The sequence below is a fragment of the Echiichthys vipera genome (genome assembly GCF_963691815.1).
Source record: "Echiichthys vipera genome assembly, chromosome: 17".
Lineage (NCBI taxonomy): Eukaryota > Metazoa > Chordata > Actinopteri > Perciformes > Trachinidae > Echiichthys > Echiichthys vipera.
In genome coordinates this window covers 19,165,226-19,189,818 of record NC_139842.1, presented here as the reverse complement: position 1 = coordinate 19,189,818, position 24,593 = coordinate 19,165,226, and the positions used below count along the sequence as shown (strand labels likewise).

Genomic DNA, 24,593 nt, shown 5'->3' with positions numbered 1-24,593 from the left:
GGTAATCATCACCTGTCACACACAACAGACAAAAACCACCTGTAATAACAATGCTCGGATGCAGTTAAGGAAATATTTGCAGGTCTCCGTCGCTAAAGTGTTCGCTCTTCTAGGATCTACTTTACCTCAGGCTGATGAGCGCACTTTCCCCTCCATGATGCTGCCGCCACCTGCAGGAAAATGTCGCTGCACATCTGCACCAGCATGGGAAAAGCATGCCAATCACACCCCTTTTTATTCGCCAACTAATCAGAAAGCTCAAAATGTACTTTTTTTTTTTTGTCTTTATTGTCATTGTACCAGTACAATCCCTTAAAGTGCAGAAATAATTTCACATTAAAAGCATCATAAAGAACAGGCTAGACCTTTAAAAGACACATTTAAAACCACACACACAGGCTACTAGATAATCCTAACACAACAACTTTACTGTGTTGTGACACTCTCTCTCTCTCTCTCTCTCTCTCTCTCTCTCTCTCTCTCTCTCTCTCTCTCTCTCTCTCTCTCTCTCTCTCTCTCTCTCTCTCTCTCTCTCTCTCTCTCTCTCTCTCTCTCTCTCTCTCTCTCTCTCTCTCTCTCTCTCTCTCTCTCTCTCTCTCTCTCTCTCTCTCTCTCTCTCTCTCTCTCTCTCTCTCTCCCTCTCCCTCTCTCCCTCTCTCCCTCTCTCCCTCTCTCCCTCTCTCCAGGTGCAATTTACTGACTTCACTGCACATAAAACCACATAAATAAACAAATAAACATAAAAGTTTGGGTAAGGAGGTGCTTTCCAGACAACTAAGACATTAAAACAGCAGGGCAGGTTTTAATTTCAACAACACTGGCTGAGCTTCGAAGTTAATGGGCCTCAAAGGCCGTTTACAAACATTTAATTAGTAGTTATCAGCAAAGTGAATCTGTTGATTATATTGAGATGGGACATTTTTATTTATTTATTTTCTTACTGACAACGTGCTTTACCACACCCCCCAGAGTAGTAGGGGTGTAACGACACATCAATCTGGATCAAAATCAATTCAGTGATAAACAATAATATTAATGCAGTTAAGATATAATCTTTAAAAAGGTGCTTTTATTTTGAAATTCCTACTTAATGTTTATTCTCTGTAGTACACATTTAAATATCTGGAAGAGCTCAGTGATAAAATTGTCAAATCGGTTGCATGTGATATTGTCTAAGAAAAAAAAATAGAAAAATATATATTTGATCGTGAAAAATAGGGGGCAATGCAACAAATGCAGTTAGAAAGAACGAAAAATGTATACGTACACCAAAGAACAAACTGCAGCCCATTCACTGTTTGTACCCTTTAATATTAAAGAGGGAGGGACATTTGTAAACATGTTACAAACCAAACACACCTCAGGCAGAGTTAAAGGCAGTTCAGAATGAAATATTGCATCACAACCTGTGCATGAATTTCCACATTTATTCTGTTTTGTTTTTTAAAAGAGCATTCACACAGACAGTGGAGGTAATATTAGCTTTGATAAGTGCATATGTTTGCTTCTGCTGTGCATCATTAAAAGTACAACATTCTTATTTGCTGGTGACTTCATTAGCTCATTTGGTAAAATAGCGGGAGAGCGACGTCACCAGAAGTCACTCCTATTTACATATTTTAAAGTAAAGGCACGGCAAAATGGTATGAGTTGATGTGGAAGTCTCACTTTTCCGCTTAATATTAGAAAAGTACCGTATTTTCCGCACTATAAAGGCGCACCTAAAAACCTTCAAATTTCTCAAAAGCGCCATATATATGGACCAATATTGAGCCACAACAGGTCTCGCAACTACGGTAAGCAGCCGCTGACTCTATTTTCCCCCGTAGAAGAAGTAACGCCCGGTGCATGTTGAGATATATGACTGCGCGAAGCGTGCCCTTTTATTTCCATTTGTGTGTTTGTGTAAAGAGCCCAAAATGGCTCCTTTTAAGAGACACGCTTACGATGAAGGGTTTAAACTCAAGGCCATTAGTCACGCAGTAGCACGCGGGAATAGAGCAGCAGCGAGAGAGTTTAACATGAACCAATCAATGGTGCGGAAGTCGAAGAAGCAACATGACGACCTCCCCTGACTGTTTTGTTTACATTCCCTTTAGCGCAGCTCCATCTAATGGATGCAGAACGTAACCCCAGCCTCGACTGTAGTGTCTATTCTATGCGCCTTATAATGCGGTGCGCCTTATATATGAAAAAAGTTTCAAAATAAGCCATTCATTGAATGTGCGCCTTATAGTGCGGAAAATACGGTAACTCAACTGTTTAAATCGGAGGCGCTTTGAGCCTCCTTGTAAATGACTTGTTTGGTTTGTAAGTGAGATGTGAGCTGATTTATTACAGTGTATAACTCAGCTGATAGTTGTTAATAGTAATAGCAGTTACTCCCCTTTCAATTTCTCATTCATCAGTTTTGTTTTCTTGGCCAAGGCGATGGCGTCCAGGTGGAGGTTGCGGTTGAGAATGGCCGAGCCGCAGGTGAGCGCTCCGGCGAGAGCGCCGGCAAAGCCACACACAAACACATCCTGACCTGCAACACAAAATAAAGGTTCTGAATTCAGACGACACCCTAAAGCCCCGTCGGGAATTAAAGACGGACCGGACGAACAGACCGACCTGTCAGATAGAGGTTCTTCAGGGGGGTCTGAGGTCTCACTGTGGCGTTGAGTTCAGGGCTGAACCGGGCGACGCCGTGATCCGCTCCGTAGATTTCACCTTTGGGAGCTCCGATGTAGTGTGTGTTTGTGATGGGGGTGCCAGCATCAATGTACTCAATCTACACACACACACACACACACACACAGAGGAAAAAAAACAGGCTTATGAATGGCTCTATGTAAATCATAAATAAGTCATAGTGTGGTCTATACCTACTCTGTAAAGTGTCCTGAGATAACTTTTGTTATGATTTGGCACTATGAATAAAATTGAATTGAATGTAAATATTCTGATTAATACACAAAAGTTAGCCTGGTTCCAGACTTCTGTGGCACATTTATTCAACGATTGAAATAGGAATGAAAAGCAACTCTTCAGTCTAGAGAAATGTTTCCCCGATGTTAAAACTCTCTTTTTTCCCAAGCTAAGACGGGAAACAATAATAATTATAGTTATAGGCAAAATAAAACCAGTAACAACACAAAGTCACAAACCTAGAAACAAAATGTGATTATAAAATCCTTCTTGCGGTTGTATGCCTTCACTAACCAGTCAAGTTGCAGTTCACAAACATGCCCGTCCAGACTTTCACAATATATGTTTTGATGACTTTGAAGGAATTCAATAATTAAAAAAAAGGTATTAAAGTCCCAGTCGGCAACATTTGTTTTATCATATTCACTGAAGCCGACACTATGCTCCTTTAGAACAACATAAATCGACCGGAAAAAGAATGCGCCTCTACGTGTACGTAGAGCCTGTTCTTTGTTTTGCAAAAATCGACGTAGGAATCTTGCGTTGAATCTTGAGTTGGGGCAAACGCATGTTTGGGCAAACGCATGTTTTGTGTTTCGGAAAATGTAATCAGTTCATCCTTGAGTCCAAGCTGACATTTGTGCCAAAAGGGAAGAAATTCCCTCATTCTTGAGAGATCACATTCATTAGAATGGGACGAACGGACAACCTGAAAACATGATGCATGACATGACAGGCCTACCCCAGAATAATGTTTGCGATAGTAAAATCTCTATAAATACAGAATTATCCAGAGCAAATGGGCAGTGAGAGGACAGCATTCAGAAACGTTACCTTGTCTCTGGTTATCTTAGGGAAGACATCCATAACCACATCCAGGATGGAGTCGATGAATGTCTGTTTCAGCTCTTTGTATTCAGGCGCTCTGTTAGTCACTTTGGCATCCTTCCACTCTTCAAACCACTTGTAGTTGGCAAAACTGACCAGACTCACGGTGGACTTCCCTAATGTGAAGAGAAGAAAATCAGATTTAAAAAAGGTAAACAAACAGGACAACACATTGTTCTGGAGTCAGCTAGGCTGCATTTCTTGATAAGTGTTGCGACTCCTGCATTAACCTAGCGTTGTGTACCTGGCGATCGTTCCTCCCAGGTCGAATCTTTAGCCGAAGGAGACGCCACGAACAGGAGTGGTACCTTTTTGGCAGACTCTTCCTTCTCTCCGTTCAAATAGTTCTCCACCCTGTAAAAGAAAAACACAGACAAAACAGCTGGAGCAGGTGCATTCATTTCTAAATGAAGACATCTCCTATTAAAAATACTGGACCAAATTCCCTTGAAGTTGCTGTTATTAACAGTGACTAAAATCCCCACAGTGCATGTGTATATCTGCAGGTTAGTGGTCAGTGTTTGGCCCTAACTTCACTGTGAATGGTGTTAGTAGTAGTAGTAAGAGATACAAAACAACATACAGTTCATCAAAATTGTTCTCGGTAAAGATCCAGTAGTTGTCTGCTTTCAGGCCCAGCTCCTCCTTGGTTCCATTCAGACCCAGGAAAACACTCAGACCTCCTTCACCGTTCTTCATCATACTCAGCTGCTTCTGGATATCTGGAGTACAACCGTACCGTCAACTCACAGATAAAAAATGACACGAGAACTCTAGAAGTTTAAAGTCATTGCCTTGAGTTAGTAAAATAAATTAAACAAGAAATGTTTTGCAGCAAACGCGGAAATCATTGTTTAACTAAGCCTTACAGATGTGATTTGTTGCTTTTCTCTGTTTAATGTTATTGGAAATGATATCCTCATCATTGGGTTTTGGATTCTTAGTCAGACAAAAAAAAAAGCTACTTGATGTTGTCACCTGGGCTTTTTCCTATATTTTCTAGACTAAAAAGGGCTAAGAGATTAATTAAACACTTATTTTCAGGTCCATACTTTCTGCTGAACACGTTAACATGCTTCAATGTTCAAAAAACACACTTTGTATTCACCCCGTCTGAGGCGCTCTGTTGTAGCGCCCGTCTCTTTTAGCCCCCCTCCCAACAAAGACCAGTCTGCTTTGATTGGTCAGTTTGTTAGTTTGTTTCCAGCGTCTCTTGGTACAGTGGCACTTTCTGCCATGAAATATCGTCAGTAAGGGCTTCTTAAACAAAAACTACGTTGCAACATTATATATATGACAGAAAGTAAGGAAAAGCATAATAGATCCCCTTTAAAAATAAATAAATGTCAATCAAATCACTTATTCCCTACCTGGCATGGCCTGGAGCTCTTTGGGCAGCAGCTTCTGGTAGGTGTTGAAGATGCCAGCATTAGAGATGACCAGAGGGGCACGGATATGTATCTCCTCTTGGCCTTTCATGACGCTCACACCTGAAACCAGAAAAACAAGCAAACAAACACAGTGAATCTTCTCTCAGTTGGAGCGACAGGATGCGGTTGTGCTTAAAAACATGGGAGGAAATCACACCCACCACAAGCTTCTTTGGCGTCGTTGAACAGGATGCGGTTGACTGGGGCTCGGACCAGAACGGCACCACCGGCCTTCTCAATGATGGGGATCATGTGGTAAGCTATTTCAGTGGCCCCGCCTTTCGGGTACCAGGCACCATTCAGGTAGTGAGTGACCAGCAAGCTGTGCATAGAAAAACTGGCATCTTTTGGCATGTTACCTGCAGATGAGAGAAGGAAACAAAAACGTTGAGCAGAATTCTGGAGAAATAAATCGATCACACCACCATGAACGCGGCTCAGCCTACCGTAGGTGCCAAAGATGTAGGCGAAAACCGCCCTGAGGTCCTTGTTCTCGGTAAGTTCATTGACCACTTCTGTCAGGCTGCGGGGCGCCATTTGGAAGAAGAAGGACAGACGTTTGGCCAGACCGCTGTAGACCAGGAACTTGGCCAAGGGGACGGGGCAGGTCTTCAGCAGAGCGAGGAGCCAAATACCCCGTCCGACTTTCTGAAAACAGAACACACAAGACACTATGATAGTCCAGCAGACACTTGGACATGAGCGCAATCAAATGTGCTTCGTTTCTGTAATAATTCCACGTATATTTCCTAAAGCAAAAGTTAGTAAGATCTGATTAGAGTAATATTCTTTTGCTTACAGTAGGAAAATGTGTAACTGGACAAAGAGTTTCACTAAAAAGATATTTAATTGGGACATTTTGTATGCCGCTGCTCCTTTGCATTGAAAGGAGCCAGTTGAGGTGGTTCAGGATCATCTGGTAAGGATGCCCCCTGGGCGCCTCCCTAGGGAGGTGTTCCTGGCACGTCCAGCTGGGAGGAGGCCTCGAGAAGACCCAGGACCAGGTGGAGAGATTATATCTCCACACTGGCCTGGGAACGCCTCAGGTTCCCCCAGTTAGAGCTGGTTAATGTGGCCTGGGAAAGGGAAGTTTGGGGTCCCCTGCTAAAGGATGTACTTTTTTGGTAAAATGACCTCCATGATCAAAATCTAAGAATTAAGTTTATGAAATCAAGTTTCGATTTAATCATATGAAATCAATTATGTTGATATCTTTGGACTGAATCACTATAAAAACCTTGAGTTTTTATTTGGCAAACCTGGGAGAGGAGGCAGAATATTTGTCTTCAGAACGAGCTGCGAAATAACCTCTAACTTATTGTTATTTTGGTGTGTTGTAAACCCATGTAGGTTGGACATATAATCAATGTACCTCCCCCAGAAAAATAACAATGACAAATAATAAATGTCACAACAACAGCTTGTCGAGTCATTTTAAGGCATTGGAAAGCATCAGAAATTCCACATGTGAAAGAATGGGTCAGTGCAATGACCGAAACCGCATCCTACGAATGTATATCTGGTAGATTAAGTGATGACAGGGGGGACGGGTCGACCCCTTGGGAGAGGTTCTGGGATTACATAAAGGTAAATAATAACCCTCAGTAGGATACAGGACTTGTTTTGTTGTACTTCCCCCCAGGGGGATCTGGTAATACTGTACACACCAGCAATATGTCATTATGATGTGCGTGTGTGTACAGATATGATATGTTTAGTTGATGTTATTTTGTACTAACTGTCTTATGCAATTTATGCCCTTTGAGAGACAAAAATGTACAGTTAGCTCTTAATATTGACTACCTGTTCTTGTATGGAGAAACGTCACTAGTTTTGCTATGTACCAAGCCTTGGAAAGTTCAATAGAAACTTGAATTAAAAAAAAACTAAGAGATAAAAGTAGTATAGGAGAATAGATTTCAGACAGAAAATGAGTCATTAGAAAGAATGTCTTGGGCCAATAAACAATTAGAATGAATGGTAATGCATCCTAATCCATTATGAATGCATATATTCCTCGCTTTTGTTTGCTTTTTGCCTTTTTTGTTTTCTTCTTCTTCTTCATCTTCATCTTCTTCTTCTTCTTCTTCTTCTTCTTATTATTATTATTATTATAAAAAGGATAAAATATAAAGAAAGTGATATTCCTTTATCTTTGTGTCGAAGCAAAACGCTGTTGCAACTCAGTCTGGTTACAGTTATGCAACATCTCAGCTAATAAGAGACCTCGCCAAATATTCTGACCTTTGCTTTAACAACCCTTGAGCCCTTGAAGAACTTCAGTGATGACACCAACAGAAATGTGGATTACGAAGCCTCTTTGTGTTAAAGTACAGTTGATAAACACACAGGTCACTGGGGAAAAAGGCATTTCATACATATAAATAAAGCAGCGTGACAAGATTATCACTGAAAAAAGACATTTTTGTATTGCGTCTTTAGGTCGTCAGTTTTTTACCCTGATACTTTAGGCCACCTGATCACAATCGGATGAAAAAAGAGCCTACCTTGACCAGCTTCAGGTACTCGTCGATGGCCTTCTCCTCTCCAGGGAAACACTTCTTCAGCTCCTCTGGGAAGCGGGTCCTGCCGCTGTAGATGGGGTACCGGCGGCGGTTTTCTGGAGGTCCCAGCACTACTTGGTCGAACGGATTCTCCAGAGGCTCCCACTGCAGCTGTCCATTGGTCATCTGGTCCAACATGCAGCGGAACGGCTTGTGGTCCTGCAGGTCGCCGATGTAGTGGATTCCTGAAGGGAAAGAACCACACACACACACACACACACACACACACACACACACACACACACACACACACACACACACACACACACACACACACACACACACACACACACACACACACACACACACACACACACACACACACACACACACACACACACACACACACACACACACACACACACACACACACACACACACACACACACACACACACACACACACACACACACACACACACACACACACACACACACACACACACACACACACACACACACACACACACCAGGGTTATATGCAGGTCTTGCAGGTTTTCAACCAAAATTAGACGCATTTGCAACTTTTTACGTGCCCAAATTCTGGCGTTGGGTATTTGTCACATTGCACAAATGACAGATTAAATGCAAGCTTCACAGTATTTCCTTAATTTTAGGTGTGCTATACTCATGAAAAAGAAACGAAAGAGCCATTCTTCTCACCAACATCAAACTCGAAGCCCTTCTCAGTGAACGTGTGGCAGCATCCTCCAGCTCGATCGTGCTGCTCCAGAACCAGGACCTTCTTCCCGACTTTGGCCAGCAGCACCGCAAGCCCAAGGCCTCCGATCCCGCTGCCGATGATGACGGCATCCAGGTTGTCAGGTACTTTGCTGGCCACAAATCCTAAAGAAAAGACAGCATTCAAATACAGCCTGGCTGTGGTGCAAAAAAAACAAAAAAACTGAACAAATATGTACTTAAATACTTTGTTCAAGCTTTGCAAATGTAATGCTTTTTTCTCTGTTTATGTCTTTGTTAACTGAATTAATTTACAAAATTAATTAATAGAACTGGTTGGAAATACTCAATTACAATCATATTTTCTGCAGCTTCAGGCTGCACACTGAACACCACCATGACCCAGGACATCTGTATGCAATATCAGCTTTTGGAGAGCTTCTTCATCCCCAAACATTTGATTTTAGTCCGTTTTAAAGATATATTTGGATGAAAAGGAGCATGCAATGAGTTGGGGCAGCAATTAACGTTTATTTTCATCATCAATTTATCAATACATTGATGAAATCATTGATGCAAACAAATTATTGAATCAATAAAATATTAGAAAAATTAATTTACATCAATGCACAGAACAGAGAAGCAAGAAACTCTCAACCTTTTGCAGAACCACAGGTTGAAGTATTGCAGCCTACCCTTGCAATGCTACTTTGAATGGAAAGAAAAGCATTTGTCTCAAACACATATATTTCAAAGTATCAAACAAAATGAATGACAGCTGGATTTGTCAAGTTAAAATCATAGCAGTCACAGCCACATTCTTCAGTGACGTAATTCACTTCAGCTCGAGATAACTCAACAATTTATTGTTTTTACATGAGCTTTTTAAACTAAAAACTTTTGGATTTGAATCTTACATAACGACCATGTTAACTGAACCCACCTTGCTTCAGCACTTTATTCTTCTCTTTCCTGTCGTGAACCATCTTTTTCACCGGTTCACGAGTGTCCGCATCAAAGGGATTGGGCCCGGAGCCGCCGAAGACATATTTTAATATAAAAACGACCAAAGCGACGCAAACTATCCCGACACTGATCAACATCGTGCCTCCGGACCTGACAACCCGCTCTGTGTGCGCTCAGTTCCGCGTTACACCCGTGTAAATACCGCCTGTTACTGGCAGGCGATGCCGACCAATTAGAGCCTTCCGTTGTGTCACGTCAGACAGTTTCGACCAATCAACGTGGAGTTCGGTGACAGAGCGACACCTCGTTTTAAAGAACACGGAAGTAGTCTGAAAACATGCTTCTGCTGTGTTACATAATTGAAAACAAAGGGTGTGCTTGACCTCTGTGTCCATTATAAAGAAAAATTAACATAAACAACAAAATATATTATTATTCATATAAAAAAATATAAATACTACAATTATTACGACTGTAAGAATCGTCTTTAATAAGCCTATTTTTAAAAAAAAGCATTATTATTATTATCATTTTACAAATCTTGTTTTATCTATTTCATTTGTTCATGTAAGTCTTTTTCTTTTAAAAAAAATGTTGATTTTTATTTTATTATATATCTATTAAATTTTTCACACTTTAAAATGCCTGATTTCATTTAATAAAAGTCCTAAAATGTCAAAATCTTAATGTTTTTCTTTAGGAAAGGGCTGTATGAATGAATTTATTTTTATTTTTTGTGTCTGTTCACCTAAATATATACAACCAAAAACTAGGCATATAAATATAAAGATAAAAATAAAAGATAAAACTAAAATTAACAAAGAAATAAAAAACAAAGAATACTCTGTATTGATAAAGTTTTGTGTTATCATTAAAAGTATCATTCATCCTCAGTGTGCTATGGGAGCTGGCCTGGTGTGCCTCAAGATTAGTTTTATGATGATTTACATACAATTATATGTGAAGGTGTGCACTGGAAATTCTTGTTTTTATAAATGGTTTGTTTTGTGACTAAAATGTTTGAGAACCGCAGGTATGATTAGCAGTAATGTGCAGTATATACAGGAAACCATCAATACTTGTTTAATGTTACCTTATTAAATACTGGTTTAAACTCTTCAAATCATGCATCTGATGAAGAATGCCCCGTGTTGTACACCTGCTAAACACCTTGTTAAGTTGATAATAAGGATTTTCACAGTGCAAATTCTTAAGCGTTGACCCTGGACTCATGTAGTCCCTTTTCAGACATACGGTTAACCCAGGGTTATTCACACTGCACTTCTACTAGCCCTGGGTGAAATGGTCACTGGAACATGTTGAACATCTAGAATTCTATTGTCAACATTAAATCCGGGTTATGTCAATTTTCAGGGGATAACCCTGCTAAAATCAGGCTTAATTTGCTCCTGAGCAGGCCAGCAAACCCCAGGCTAAAGTCAGTGTGAATGCTTTCTTAAGTTCAATTCAATTCAATTTTAATTATAGTGCCAAATCATAACAAAAGTGATCTCAGGACACTTTACAGAGTAGGTATAGACCACACTCTGCAATTGTTGGTTCATGTAAATCATAAATGAGTCACAGAGAGTGAAAAGCCCTAATCTTTTTTCATAGCTTTACAATTAATCTCAAGAAAAAGCCTTCATGTGGACGTTGAGGTAAGATTTATTCTTATTTTTTTGCCAATGCTTTCCAGCAATTTAGCAAGTGTTTAATTTGATTTTCTGTGTCAACAAAGAACTTTGACAAAAAACCTCACAGCAACTTCGAGATTTTATTTTTTTTCTCAAAAAAAGAAAAGAAAAAAGAATTCACCTGCATCTTCACATTCTTTTCCTGCAATCAACACCATGAGACCCATTATTCTTTTACACGCGTTTGCAAGTAGAACCAACATTTTACATAAACACTTTTAAGTGGGGCGTCATCGTCATCACAGCCCACTCTGCACAATGTCATGGAAGTCCACGCTGCTTTTCACAGGCCCAGCTCCAACATCCACTCTGAATCCTCACAGACTTTAAACTGATGTCACCTGCGTGATCAGCGTAGCGCTCAAAATGCCGCATTTACTTTGTTTCACTTTCTAAATAAAGCTTATAAAAAGCGTATTAGTGATGTACCATGATTGTTTCCCTAGACAGCTAAAAACTAAACGCAGTTCATTTGTGCATCAATAAATTAACTTGTTGCCAGATCTTTCAGTTTTTATGGATGCATTTTATTAAACTTTCTGACTATTTCTGTGTAATTGCGCCAAGCCCTCAAAATTGCCCTGAAGCACATTGTATTTCTCTCTATAGTAAGCTCTTGCAGACGTTTTGGGAACACATGTCAAAGCCAGAGGGTGGACAAAGTGAAGCACAGTTTAATCAAGAGGTGTCTTTACAAAGTCTGATTCCCGTTAATAAATGTGTTGTGTAAACTCCATCAGAATGCATTCAACCTCTGTGTGGCAGTCCAAACACGTCCGATTACGTCCCTCAAACTGAGCTCGTCCACTGATATCAGTGAATGCTTAAGGGCTTCTTCTGTTAGTGCAGTAAGCTGAGGGGGTCATGAAAGTTATTACAGATGAAGGCATGAACGCTGCTCCATAATGACTGACAGAAGGGAAGGATGGATGAGTAAAAAAGGAAAAGTTAAAAGACAGGCATGACAAGAGTAATCTTAAAAGAAGCCCTTATCTGGCGTCCACTTTTGGTATTTATTACCTCACCGAGCAGTTTCCTTTTTTTTTTTTTTTATCTCTAAAATTCAATGATGACAGATTTTAATTGAAAAAAAGCACTTCCAACATTTCGGAATAAAACAGAAAGAGTAGGTTCTAGTCTGTATGCGTTAGGGCATAATCCGCAGTAATGTTTTGATATTATTTACATGTACTGTACGTTTTGTAGGTATGCCAACAGTGAGTGTGTGATATACAGCAATCTGTGGGAACTGTTCGTGTGTGTGTGTGTGTGTGTGTGTGTGTGTGTGTGTGTGTGTGTGTGTGTGTGTGTGTGTGTGTGCTTGTGTGTGCTTGTGTGTGCTTGTGTGTGCTTGTGTGTGTGTGTGTTCAAGACAGCTCTCAGATAAAATACAGTTGTTTGGGATGGTAACAATGGCTTAAGGTCCATGTGATCGAGGGAGGGGGAGGAGCACGGAGAATCTCCTTGCCTCCCTGCCTGGCAGCGGTAGTGCAGGTCAAGTTCAAAAAAGTAAAAATGGGCGGTGGAATATCTTTTCCTGAAGCAGGCAGTCATCAGTCCATCTGTCAGGTGGTCAGTGTGATGGTGCCCTCTCCTGGCTTGTTGGTGACACTTGTTTGGCGTAAAATGATGTCACTGCAGCACCAACCCAACCTGAGAGAGAAAAAGTGGAGCCGTTGGGAAAGCAGGTACGGACATGCTTGGGAGAATTTAGGTTTTACAGTTTAAATACTTTTTTTTTTTTTTTTTTTTAAATCACCACACAGAATTAATTAATACTTCTTTCTATGAAAAAACAGTTGGGAGCAGAGCCCAGAATTGTGTATAATTATATATCAAACTGTTTCAATAGATGACAACAATTACTAATAAGCTGCAGAAAATGGATGGATGGCTCAACAAATAGAAAATGTGATTAATTACCATAATCCAGGTTAATTTAAGATTATGCTCAAGTCGACATTTTGCAATTATGATATTATTATGACCTCCCTGGCTGTTGTAATTAGCAGTAGTGACAATGACTGTATTATGACCTTTGCCCTTATTTTCCAAGTCTTTTAAGGTTGAAAAGTAAGTGTGTTTCTCTTTCTGACCACAAATGTGGACTGTTTGGGCATGCATCTCTCTACCCCAGCCTTGCAAACTGTTGGCTAGTTGGTTTGTGTACAACTACCATATCAACGCACAGAGCTAACTTTTCCCTTGTGTCTAGAGACCACACTAAATATCACCAATTCAGGCGTCTGTATCTGCTCCGTCATGCTCACCTCTCAGGGTCGTAAATATGACCTGAAGCGTTTTACAGGCCAAGTCTATCATTTGACAATAAATGCGAGGTTTGATGCCCAATAAAAGGCTGAATAAATATATATTTATTCGCATTCTGCAACAGGCAGAGCAGAGTGAGTTGTGGCTGGAGCAAGACAGCATCACACTCTGCTCCGATTTAATCCCACAGACTCTCCCTTTGCTTTTGTCCAGCAGCTGGCAGGCAAGACACAGCAACACTGAGGAGTTTATTCATGGAAAAACTGTAAATTTACTGACAATTTCACTGTCCGTCATTGTCTGCACTGCTGCTGAACGCTTTGAAATTCACGGACCAATACAGACACTCGCTTCAGTGTCAGATGAATGCAGTGTGATGCTGACATGATGTCCATGGTCAAGACTCTAAGAGAGCCGTAAACAGGTAAGAGGCCATGAACGGTCAAAAAGCCTGAGGTTATGATACTGCCATTATAAAAAATAAGTCATCCTAGAAGATGTACCTTTTCCGAGCCCATGCTGGGACACTTCCAATTGTACAGATAATACTGTAGATTTCCATCACCGATGCCGAACTTAAGCTTCTCCAAGAAAGTCTTGTTTTCCATTAGATCCAGTGCATTGAAGACATCAAACCCTTTCTGGAAATAGACATAAAAAGAAAAGAAAAACCTCTTAGTTTAATGAGTTAACATTTCAGAGAGAACACACACACATGGGTTGAAGAGGAACACACCGATTTGGCCAGGATGAGCGCATCAGACATCAGGTCGAGCAGGGGTGTGGTGGTGTGCACGTTGTAGAAGGAGTATGCTGCTTTTAGACTGCGGTGCACAGGGTGGTTCATAATAGTAGAGGGCAGTGTGTAGAAACTCAGGAAATCCGTTACATTTCCGTCGTTCTGTCAAAAGAACAACATGTATTTTTATAAGCCTCTCAGTGTAAAAGTCAACAGAAGGATGGTTTAACCCTCTGAACCCCACAACCCAGCAGCAGCTTTTCTTTTTAAACATTACCAAAATTGCACCATTTATTATCAGAAATGGACCTTGAAAAAATCATGCGTGACAAATCAAAGCTTGAAATAGTGGCATTTCATCTGACCCATCATCATCAATCATTATTCTGTGTGTCATTTCAAATTTAGCCCAAAAAAAAAAATGTTTGCACCTGTAAAAAAAAACATTAAAATCTAAGCTCTTCATTGCAGCCAGGAAGCCATGAATGAATCTGCTGAGGCCAACAGTTCTGGTACAAAAATTCGATGAGATTTTGACTGAACTGCAGGCTGTTTACACAAAGCAAAAATGAAGAGGACAAGGATAGAAGTACTGCAGCATAGTTCTATATGTATTGCATGTGGAGCACTCATTTGCATCCAATAATGGTGGCACTTGCAATGTTATATTGATTCCGCCCCCCGCCCCCCCTACCCATAACTGTGTTAGCATTATAACTGGGTTTTCCCCACTTCTAGCTGATCATGCTGTTTCCATAGAGATGCAGAACACCCTGACGGTTATTTGGGTTCAGAGGATTAAAGATGTCTCTGGTATATTTGTTTACCTCCACCAGGAAAGTGTCGATAATATTCTCCCGGGGCAGCAGCCAGTGTTCTACCTCTTCCTGGTTCATGGCGGGCACAAGGTTAAACTGGCTCAGGTACTCACGGAGGAGGCGATGCACCACGGGCACATCCTTCTTGGTCATTGGCCGCAGGCCTGACGTCTTAGGAGCCTGAAGGAGAGAAAACGAGGGAGGAGAAAAATTTTAAAAAAGGTGTGGTGTGGTGTCTGTCTATTTGCGCTTGTCAAATATGTTTGTTTTCACTAACGTCAGGCAGGCGGTACAACTTCATGGTGCGCTGCATAGTCATGTTCCTGCTCAGGTGGGAGAACTTCACCTCGATTAGCTTGCGCGGGTTCAAAGAGCGATGCCAGTACCTGTGCAAAGATACTGGATCTGTAAGTACTTGGTGACACCGTTAAAGAAGAGGAGAGAGGGATGTGTGCATACAGTACGTGGTGAATTATTCTCTCACACCCACCTGCATGTGCCCACAGGTTTGGGCAGCACCACTCCAGCAGTGTAAACAGCCTGAAAGATACCCTGCAGGTTGACCCGTCTGGTGATTTCTCTGATCAGAACCGGAGCGACTCGTTTGGAGCGTAGCTTCTTGTGGACGCAGAGGAAATTGATCTCAACCATTTTCTTTTCTCTAAACGTCAAGGAAAACAATTCATTATGTGAAACTCTATAAAAAACTTAAACCAGAACAATGACAGTGAATCATATGATAGTATTAAATATTATTTACACTAGAATGACTCATCTAATGCAACTTGTGGCTGCTCATAGGGGAATTGTTGGGTCTCTGTAAATTATGAATAAGTCATAGAGTCACATGTTGCAGTTTTATATTTTACCTTGATGTTCAAAAGTCAGTCACAGCTGCTATATTGCAATTTTAGTTTCAATTATAAACAGTGATCTATATTTTGGACAACTTAAGATACTTCTCAGCCCAACAATATGGCCACTTTATTAAGATACACCTTTTCTTACTTGCATACATGAGGGGGACGGATTATAAGAAACGCCTCTTGATATAATCCAGTACAAAACCATTACTAATGACTAACCTCATATCTGAAAATGTAATTTAAACGACACCTTTATATGACAGTGTCAATACAAACTGACCATTATAGGCATCATAAAGGTGGACTGTTACTAAGAACTGTGAACATTAGATGTACCTCTTCTACACACTGCATTTGGTGAAAGTGGGTTCAAATACTGAGCTGCATACAAGTTACACTCATGTTTTACGTGAACATTTTAAAGGTTGTATTTGCCATCAACCTCGTAAATGTGGTGTTTAGTTGTGAATGTATGTCTGAATTATCTGTGTGTTTATTTTGTATACAGGTCTCTCTTGAAAGAGATCCCGATCTCAATAGGACTTCCTGTTTTAAATAAAGGATTAAACAAGTTTGACTGTGTTAGATTGCAAAGGTGTACCTAATAATGTAATGTGGAAGTGAGATAATTAGAACAGAATATTAAATTTCACACAGCATGTGGTGTAATTGATTCAATGCAATATATTTGTTTGCGGCCCTGTTGTGTTTACTTACATGTCGTAGATAAAGATAGAAGCAGGAATGGCACTGATGAAGCCGACCAGCTTCTGGTTGGAGTTAACCCTCACCCCACAATGCCACTGGGGCAACCAGCCCGGAGGCCGGAGGGCCCTGAGAAAGACATAAGACCGTCAGTTTGGGGAACAGATTACTGCACTGCCATCACCTGTTTTAATACTATGAAAAGAAAGAGTATCCAGATATACCATATAATATTGAGCATTTCAATTGTAGGTGTTCATTGGAAGAATATCAGTTAAGAAAAAACATACCAGAGCAGAAACTCTGGGGAGTAGTCAAATCGGAACATGTTGTCATCATCTTCAACATAATTCTCGTTGAGAAGGGTGTAAAGCTCCTTCAGCTGGTTTCACAGAAAATAACAATATTAAGTCAGGACCTTTACAAACACAGGAGAGGAATTCAGAAACATTAAATTATTTAAATGACAGGCAAGCAAACATTTACCATATAATAAACAATCAGAACATTTTCATTTTCTGTGTTTTCACTGTATGGCTCTGCACTTCCCTTTTTATTTAGAAGTGTTTTACTTTTTCCGTTTTCCACTGCAAACAGTATTAAGAGTCTTGTGACATCTGAGAAGAAGAGCAATTAGCTTGTTTTTGTGTATGTGACGGGAGCTCCACCTTTGTTTACTTTTGTGACTATAGTTTTCACTATCAAGCAAGTTTGTAATATTAGCGTTCAACTGCACTCTGACAAAACAGATGCACTTTAATTATGTAATCATTCATCAGCCAGAGGTGACAACGATAGAAAGGCACTAACATGAATAAAAACTCAACTAATTTAAAAGAGCACTGAGAGCCCAGAAAAGTGTTACTAAAAGATGAATTTCTCAGGTGCATTCATGATATGAGTGTGTGTTTATACACTCCCTTACCACACCAGCGTTCCCCAAGTCGAGGGTGTCCCAGCTGAAGCCCTGTGGGAGGCTGTAGGGCTCCTCGCGGATGTTGTCTTTGTCAGGTTCAATGGAGCCATGTGATGTCACAGTCTCCCCTGAAGGCAAACAGTTTCACTGACATGAAGCACTGAAACCCAAGATGCAGGACATTCACTTGTTTGTGACAAATGTCATCATACCTAGCTTGGGCACGGGCTGTGTGTCCCAGAACTGGTAACTCCTCCGAGTTGCCTCCTCCATGGTTTTGGCAGGGCCTTGGCCTACAGAGAACAGTTCAATGGCCTTTTGGATCTCCTGTAGCTTATCAGCTGGCAATGAATTCACCTGTTGGGAAAAACACAGACAGAAATCAGAAGTAATAATAATAATGTCATCCACCCAAATGAAATCCTTATGTTCTATCGCGCTTTGTGCATTTGCGAGGGCCAAGGTTGATAAGAGGTCTAATATTGTAAGCATACAGTGCACTGCACTGTGAGTTAGAAGTGTGTACATTTTTACATGCCATATCATGATTTCTGGGGGGTTTAGACACATTTGAGCACCACCCAGTGGTAGAGCTGTAACTCCAAACTTTAAATCACACCTGAACTTCACGGTTTTGCTTTCTCTTTTGAATTTAAGGTGATCTGACCCTTCCCTTTTAAGCGTGATAATTCATAAAATTAAGGAATTCCTGCCTTGGCAAGGGGGTCCTGAGCTGCTTCTGTGGCACCAGATTTCTTCTTCTTTTTCTGCTTCTTTTTCTTCTTCTTGGCACCAGTGTCGTCACCCAGACCCCTGTCACTGAACAGGCAGAAACAGAAGGCAGCCGTATTAGTACACTATCCCAGAAGAAAGTCATGACCTGGTGTTGTGGAAATAGATTTCTTCAATTAAGATCAACAAACAGGATCAGCTATTTCTCCGTGGTTCATTTTGACAAAGTATTTTCTTCTTCAGACAAAGATACGTTCACCCCTGCTTCCTCACAAGGCTCAGAGTTTAGCAGAAATGACCCCGAGCCCACTGGTGCTCAGCCTTTTAGGAGGAACGAGCTAAGCCTTGGTCGGGTGACGTCTTGAGACCAAACAAAACATGCCTCTGACATTACAATCCCCCGCTCAACTTCTCTCATCACAAGGTCTCTAAAACAGGGTCCACATAGGCCATAAAAACAGTCATGAGTTATCTGCAAGAAACAGGATGTACAGAAGCACAGATATGCCATTAAAGCATCATAAGGCAGTTATATATATGTTATTCATTTAGCACAAACAAGCTATGCACTAGTCATATAAGGTTAAACAGAGGAGACACTGAACTGCGTCTGACCTGGTAAAAAATGATCATGAATTACAAATATCCAAAATTCCCTCAACCCTGGTCAAAATGTATTACTTTAAATCTCTACCTGGAATATATTTACAACACCACAGGATGATTAAAACTGCATTATACATACTTTTGTTACAATACATACAAAAGGCTACAACTACCGATTTTTTTCTTTATAGATTAATCTGCTCATATCTTTCTCAATTAATTGTTACATCAGTCAATTTTCAGAAAATAGTGACCTATGTTATTTTGCAAAGCTCGAGGGAACATCTCCAAATGGTACATTTTATCCGACCAACACCACCAACATTTCCATTGCTGTTCAGCTTATTATCATATGTCAATGAAAAGCATCAAAAGCTCACATTTAAGAAGCATGAAACAAGAAAATGGTTGGCTAAAGGTTATTCATTCATCAAAACAGTTGGCAGTGATTGCAGCCCAAATACATACACCCATCTCATCAGCCTAAGGAGGAAGACAATTTCTCAGGAAAAAAGTTAAATGCAGAGTTTCTAAGCCTACCAACCATGTAGGGCTGCATCAACTTATCGTTTCAGCTCTACATACATGAATCCTAATTAAGTCCTAGTTATTTTCACTTCTACTTTTACCAACATTATACAAACCATTGTTAGTTTAACAACTAGTCAGCAAGAATAAAACCCAACATCTCAACTCTCAAGAAATGGGCAGGACACATAAGGAAAAGTACCAGAAACATATAGGCCGTGACCCGTTTCATCACCTGTGTCAGCTGTTCGTGCTGATACGGGTGATTTAAAGGCATACGGGACAGTATAGATCCCCACACACACTGGTAGTCCCTGCAACCCCCTCCCACAGCCTGTGTGTCATTTTCTGATCATTTTAAACCTGAGGAGCCATACACACACCCCCACCCAGCTATCTCATCTTCTGGCCTTAGAGAGAGACTGTATACTTACAGAGGATAATCTCATTAGTGTCCAAGAGAGGAGAGAGGCCAAGCAACTGTGGCCTGTATTTGTATCAACAGTGCAGATGGCGAATCACATGATGAAGAAGCCTATACAGTCTATCTGCGCGTGTGTACATACGTGTGTGTGTGTGTGCAAGAGGTCAATGAGTGACCGGGACAATGGACAACAAAACATTCAATAGTTTGTTCCACAGGCATCCATTTCAAGAGAGTAGAGCAGCTAACAGCCAGGACTGTTCTTTGTTTCTGTGTTGTGCACAGTTGTTGCATGTGTTGCTCGAAAAAGAGCGGCTCACATGTGCTTCACTTCAATTACCGTAATAAATAAGGTCATCACTTTCCCCCTTACAGCAGTGGCAGATAAATTAATATTTCTCTTTTAAGAAACTGTTTTTATTATTTTCTTCTGGTCACTTTCACCCCCTTCAGGCGCCCAAAAAAAGTTTAGAAAAAGGAAATTCACTCTGTGGTCAAACAGCTCATGACCACATTAATTAGGTCATAACTTGAACCACATGAAGGTTGGGAACAACTGCTTCGGAGCTCCATTTGCTCCCATTCACCGTGAGCAGGACACGCCTTAAAATATGTGCAAACCAATGTTCCTTTTAGTGTGTCACCGCTTGGTAAACATTAACAGAAGCTAATGCTAAGCAAAAGTAGGATTTATAGCAATGCCCAAATGGTCAAGACAAATGGAGGTCCTCCATAGAGCTGGACGTCCTCCATAGAGGTGGGTCTGTTTGACGTTCCTGCCTGTTAAAAGGAAGGATTTCTTTGCCACTGTGTGTACGAGATTGCTGGATAAATAATGTATATAGATATTATTATTATTATTAAAGATAGAGTGACTTGCTGCTGCTGCTCATGGAGGAATTGAGTCTCTGTAAATCATAAATAGAGTCAAGTCTTGACCTACTCTATATGTAATGTGTCTTGATATAACTTTTGATATGTTTTGGCAAGTTAAATAAAATTGAATTGCCCTTTTTCAGTTAAAAGAGATAAAGTCATTAGGGCTGTTTCAGTGATTAAGAGGGAATTAAAAAGAAAAATCCCTGTTGACTATCCCAGTTCACACAGGCAGCTCGGGCAGATAATATATATATATATATATATATATATATATATATATATATATATATATATATATATATATATATATATATATATATATATATCAAGTTGCATGCGTACCAACATGCAGATCTTTGCTTGTTTCACTTTTAATTTTACTAAATGTCTGCACCCGCATCCACATACAGACAATAGCGGTTTGACAGCTTCGTTAGCATGGGAGCTAACTCGCTAAATGTCAACTGGTGTTGCCATGAATTGCATCGGTTACATGCGAACAATACATCATACTGTCAATTTAATAATAATGAAAAGATTGGACTGTATCTGTGCGTTGTACACATGACAGTAAATGTGCTGTTTTGTTATTTGTGAAGCTTTCAAAGCGTACTTTAAGGTTGCTAACACCCCTACTACGCCTTGCTATCAGAGCTGACGGCTAAAGCCTGCCCACATTAGAGGGACAGAACGCGCTCTCGGCCAATCACATCAAAGAACTGGCAAGCGAATTGTGTTTCTAACCAATAGGGTGAAGGCAAGTGTGGTTGCCTACCCCGACAGCTCGCCGAGGCTTTTTTAGTTTTGCTCTCGCATTGATAATATAGTATAGTCATTTTTTACACCGCTCAGCCTGCCTTCTTACCCATCGTCAGAGTGGTGCTCTTCGTTTTCACAGTCGCTGCAGTGTCCGTGGTCCTCTACGTCTTCTTTCTCCGGCATCGGTGCTGTCTCATTCTCATCCGCCATCTTTCGACCAGGAAGTGAGGGAGCCACCGCGTGCCCCCTCTACGCCTTTAAAGCTCCTGTGACGCTATTGGCTCAGAGCGGTGATGGATGAGACGTCTTCACTGGTGTCTTCTAGTGACTGTTTATTGAGGTGGAACAAGTATGGAGACAAAAGGACTTAATAAATGAATACAAAAATAAATGCATGAATAAATGTATGAATAAAATAATTATCACTTTATTTAGTTGTACTGTAACTTATTTCAGTAAGAAAGGCTGCTACATTGTTAACACTGTTATCACTTATCACTTATTTTATTCAATATGTTGCTAAACTGCACGGTGCATATTGTTGTATATTGTATATACCTATGTTTAACCACAATGTCTGTTGCACTCTGTCACATTTAGTTAATTGTTTGATTTATTTTATGTTAGCTTTATTTTGATCTGATTTATGTTAGCTATTGTTACTCTGATCCTTTCCCACCTTTGTATTGAAACTGTTGTTACACAATAATTTCCCTCGGATAAATAAAGCTTCTTGTATCTTGAATCTTGAATTAATAAATGCTTAAAGGTTGAATATGCAGAATCTTCATTAAAAGCTATATTTTTGAAAAAAATAATACACTCACGGCGCGTTTTGAGGGGTACAGAATGAATGTATTGATTTTCCATTAAAAAAAATATTTATATTTACATGTTTTTTGATGAGTTTGACAATTACTTTCTGTCACGTTCTGTTTACATTGTACCAGCCATTAAGCAGCCGGCATTGCAGGTTGCCAGGGTTGTCTGTTGTTGGATGCAGCTACTGTGGGCTGGCACTGGGTGAAATGGAGTTTAACAATCCTGCAGCTGCTTATCTGTCCCAGCAGCTGAGTGACCAGAGACGGGAAAACACAAGAGTCAATATAGGCCAAACATTCACTCCATGGACTGATATAAAGGAGTTCAACGGCATTAAAACACACACCGAAATGGCTACGTTTCTCCTTGATCAGTAAGCAAACTTTCATGTTTACTTAGCTGTAACGGCAACAGTAACAGCTAACAGCTAACGGTAACTGTCAGTCAAACCTCTGCAATACTTGTTTTTATGCTGCCATTTGTCGGAGGGTGTGGGTTCAAACAGGCTCAAACAGACTCCGGTCTCCTGTAGGCTACAGGGCCAGGTAAATGGACTTGTACTTATATGGTAAAAATACCATCTGATCTGATCTAACCATTCACACCACATTCACACACCCATGCGCAGCACGGGGAGCAATTTGGGGTTCAGTGTCTTGCTCAAGGACACTTCGACATGTGGACCGGGGGGAGATGGGGATCGTACCACCAATCTCTCGAACAGAGGACGACCCACTCTGCCACCAAGCCACAGCCGCCCAGGTCTGACCAACCTGGCAACCTGAGTCCCGGAGTTATTTTCTGTTGTTGCGACTACGATCTTGACACTAGATGGCGGTGTTCTGCTCATTCTCCATATTCAACCTTTAAGTCTCAATAAATAGATAAATGCATAAATAAATACAGGAATAAATAAATAAACACATACAATTATTAATAAATGCTTAACATTTATTTCTATTTCATTTATTTGTTCACCTACATTTGTTTATTTCTGTACTTCTGTGTTCATATGTTAATGAGGTAGGAGATCCCATTTTTTCATGCATTTATTTATTTTTTCAATAATTAATTTATTTCTTCATTTATTTATTTTTTTCCTGTATTAGTTTGTACAATTTATTTATGATATATATATATATATATATTTTCCATTTCATGCTACCTTATACTTCTACTTTACTTCTACCATTTGATATTTCTAGATCTGTAATCTTTTAATGTCTTCCTTTTATTTAGTTATTGTTAAATTCTGTGTATTCTTTCTGTGTTTTTATGTGTATATTTGTATCCACTATACACAAAATCACCATATGAAATTCCTGGTATTTTATCTGTTTACATACTTAAACAGATAAAGATGATTCTGATACTGATACTCCCATACATGAGACAAATATTGTACTTTTTACTCTTTAAAAAGAGAGTTAAAACTCAAGTTACTTTGCAGATTCAGATTAATAATACAAAGCAGAAGCAACACAAACATTCTGATGTATTACTATAACTAAAGCTACCCTGCAGGATGTGAGGCAGCCAAATTAGCTCTACTATTACCAGTTGCAACATTAAAGGGATAAACCCATTGATGCATCAATCATTATTATACTTATATATTATATTCTGAAATTATTTGGTTTGCATGATGAGTACGTTCAGTGTTTTGATGTTTATACTTTTGTACTTTTACTCCAGTAGCATTTTAAATGCAGTACTTTTACGAGGTAATTTACTTAAAGGATCTGAATCCTCGTGCACCGTGATACGGTTTTTGGATGTAGTTCGGTAGAAAGAAAATTGTTCCTACACGTAACTGCTCACAACCAAGTCTGTGGATTATCTTCAATAAACATGTCATGATTTCTGAAAAGAGACATTGCTGTTGAGTTTTTCAAATATATATATATATATGTTTTTTTGTGAGGGGGGGGTACTTTGAGCTCCACAAACAGAGTACCATCTAGAGAAGGCAGACATATCCACTCTCTACTTTGATAAAAAGCACTGCAGGAAAGAAGTCCAATATGTATTTTATTTATGTGGGGGAAACAATTCCCTTTAAAGATGTGTTTTTAATAGTTTCATTGTGATTTCATGGGACATAAAGACAATAAAATATATCGATTTACCTAAATAAGAACAACTGTGGGTTGCCAGGTTGTGAAAAATGCCTTTGTTTGGACAGTTTAATCAGTTATCTTCATGTCCACAGCACTGTGGAAATGGGTTACTGACAATCTGGAACCATATTAATTATTTATATACATTTTCATTCTTAAGGGGCATCAGAATTATTAAAAAATATTATGTTTCCCTTGGCCCACATTCAGGTCACTGGCCCTCTGGATATCCTGCAGATTATCAGCTTGCAAGGAGTTTAGCTGTTCAGAGGG

General features: G+C 40.0%; 2 protein-coding genes across 2 annotated transcripts; both read right to left on the bottom strand.

The window, feature by feature from the left end:
• Positions 1-1,327: 1,327 nt before the first annotated feature.
• On the bottom strand, positions 1,328-9,592 carry retsat.2 (retinol saturase, tandem duplicate 2). Its single transcript, XM_083931731.1, has 11 exons — positions 9,416-9,592; positions 8,455-8,637; positions 7,736-7,977; positions 5,675-5,876; positions 5,390-5,587; positions 5,169-5,288; positions 4,382-4,520; positions 4,043-4,152; positions 3,745-3,914; positions 2,614-2,773; positions 1,328-2,527 (listed from the first exon to the last, which is right to left on the bottom strand). Exons 1-11 carry the CDS (start codon positions 9,573-9,575, stop codon positions 2,379-2,381), a joined length of 1,833 nt encoding a protein of 610 aa, XP_083787857.1. The 5' UTR covers positions 9,576-9,592; the 3' UTR covers positions 1,328-2,378.
• Positions 9,593-11,196: 1,604 nt separating this feature from the next.
• LOC310959430 (glycylpeptide N-tetradecanoyltransferase 1-like) lies at positions 11,197-21,588 on the bottom strand (the record flags this gene model as incomplete). Its single annotated transcript, XM_083930768.1, has 12 exons — positions 11,197-12,788; positions 13,910-14,047; positions 14,143-14,307; positions 14,973-15,143; positions 15,241-15,349; positions 15,454-15,624; positions 16,547-16,663; positions 16,825-16,916; positions 17,460-17,578; positions 17,663-17,807; positions 18,164-18,269; positions 21,485-21,588. The coding sequence occupies 12 exons, from the start codon at positions 21,586-21,588 to the stop codon at positions 12,768-12,770; spliced, it is 1,458 nt and encodes a 485-aa protein (XP_083786894.1). The 3' UTR covers positions 11,197-12,767.
• Positions 21,589-24,593: the final 3,005 nt, after the last annotated feature.

Excerpts from the sequence above, each read along its gene's own strand:
- retsat.2 (XM_083931731.1), bottom strand. The coding sequence starts at position 9,575 with ATGTTGATCAGTGTCGGGATAGTTTGCGTCGCTTTGGTCGTTTTTATA. Across the intron at positions 8,638-9,415 it reads GAATAAAGTGCTGAAGCAAG|GATTTGTGGCCAGCAAAGTA; the intron begins GTGGGTTCAGTT and ends TCTTTTCTTTAG. Across the intron at positions 5,588-5,674 it reads CTACATCTTTGGCACCTACG|GTAACATGCCAAAAGATGCC; the intron begins GTAGGCTGAGCC and ends TCTCATCTGCAG.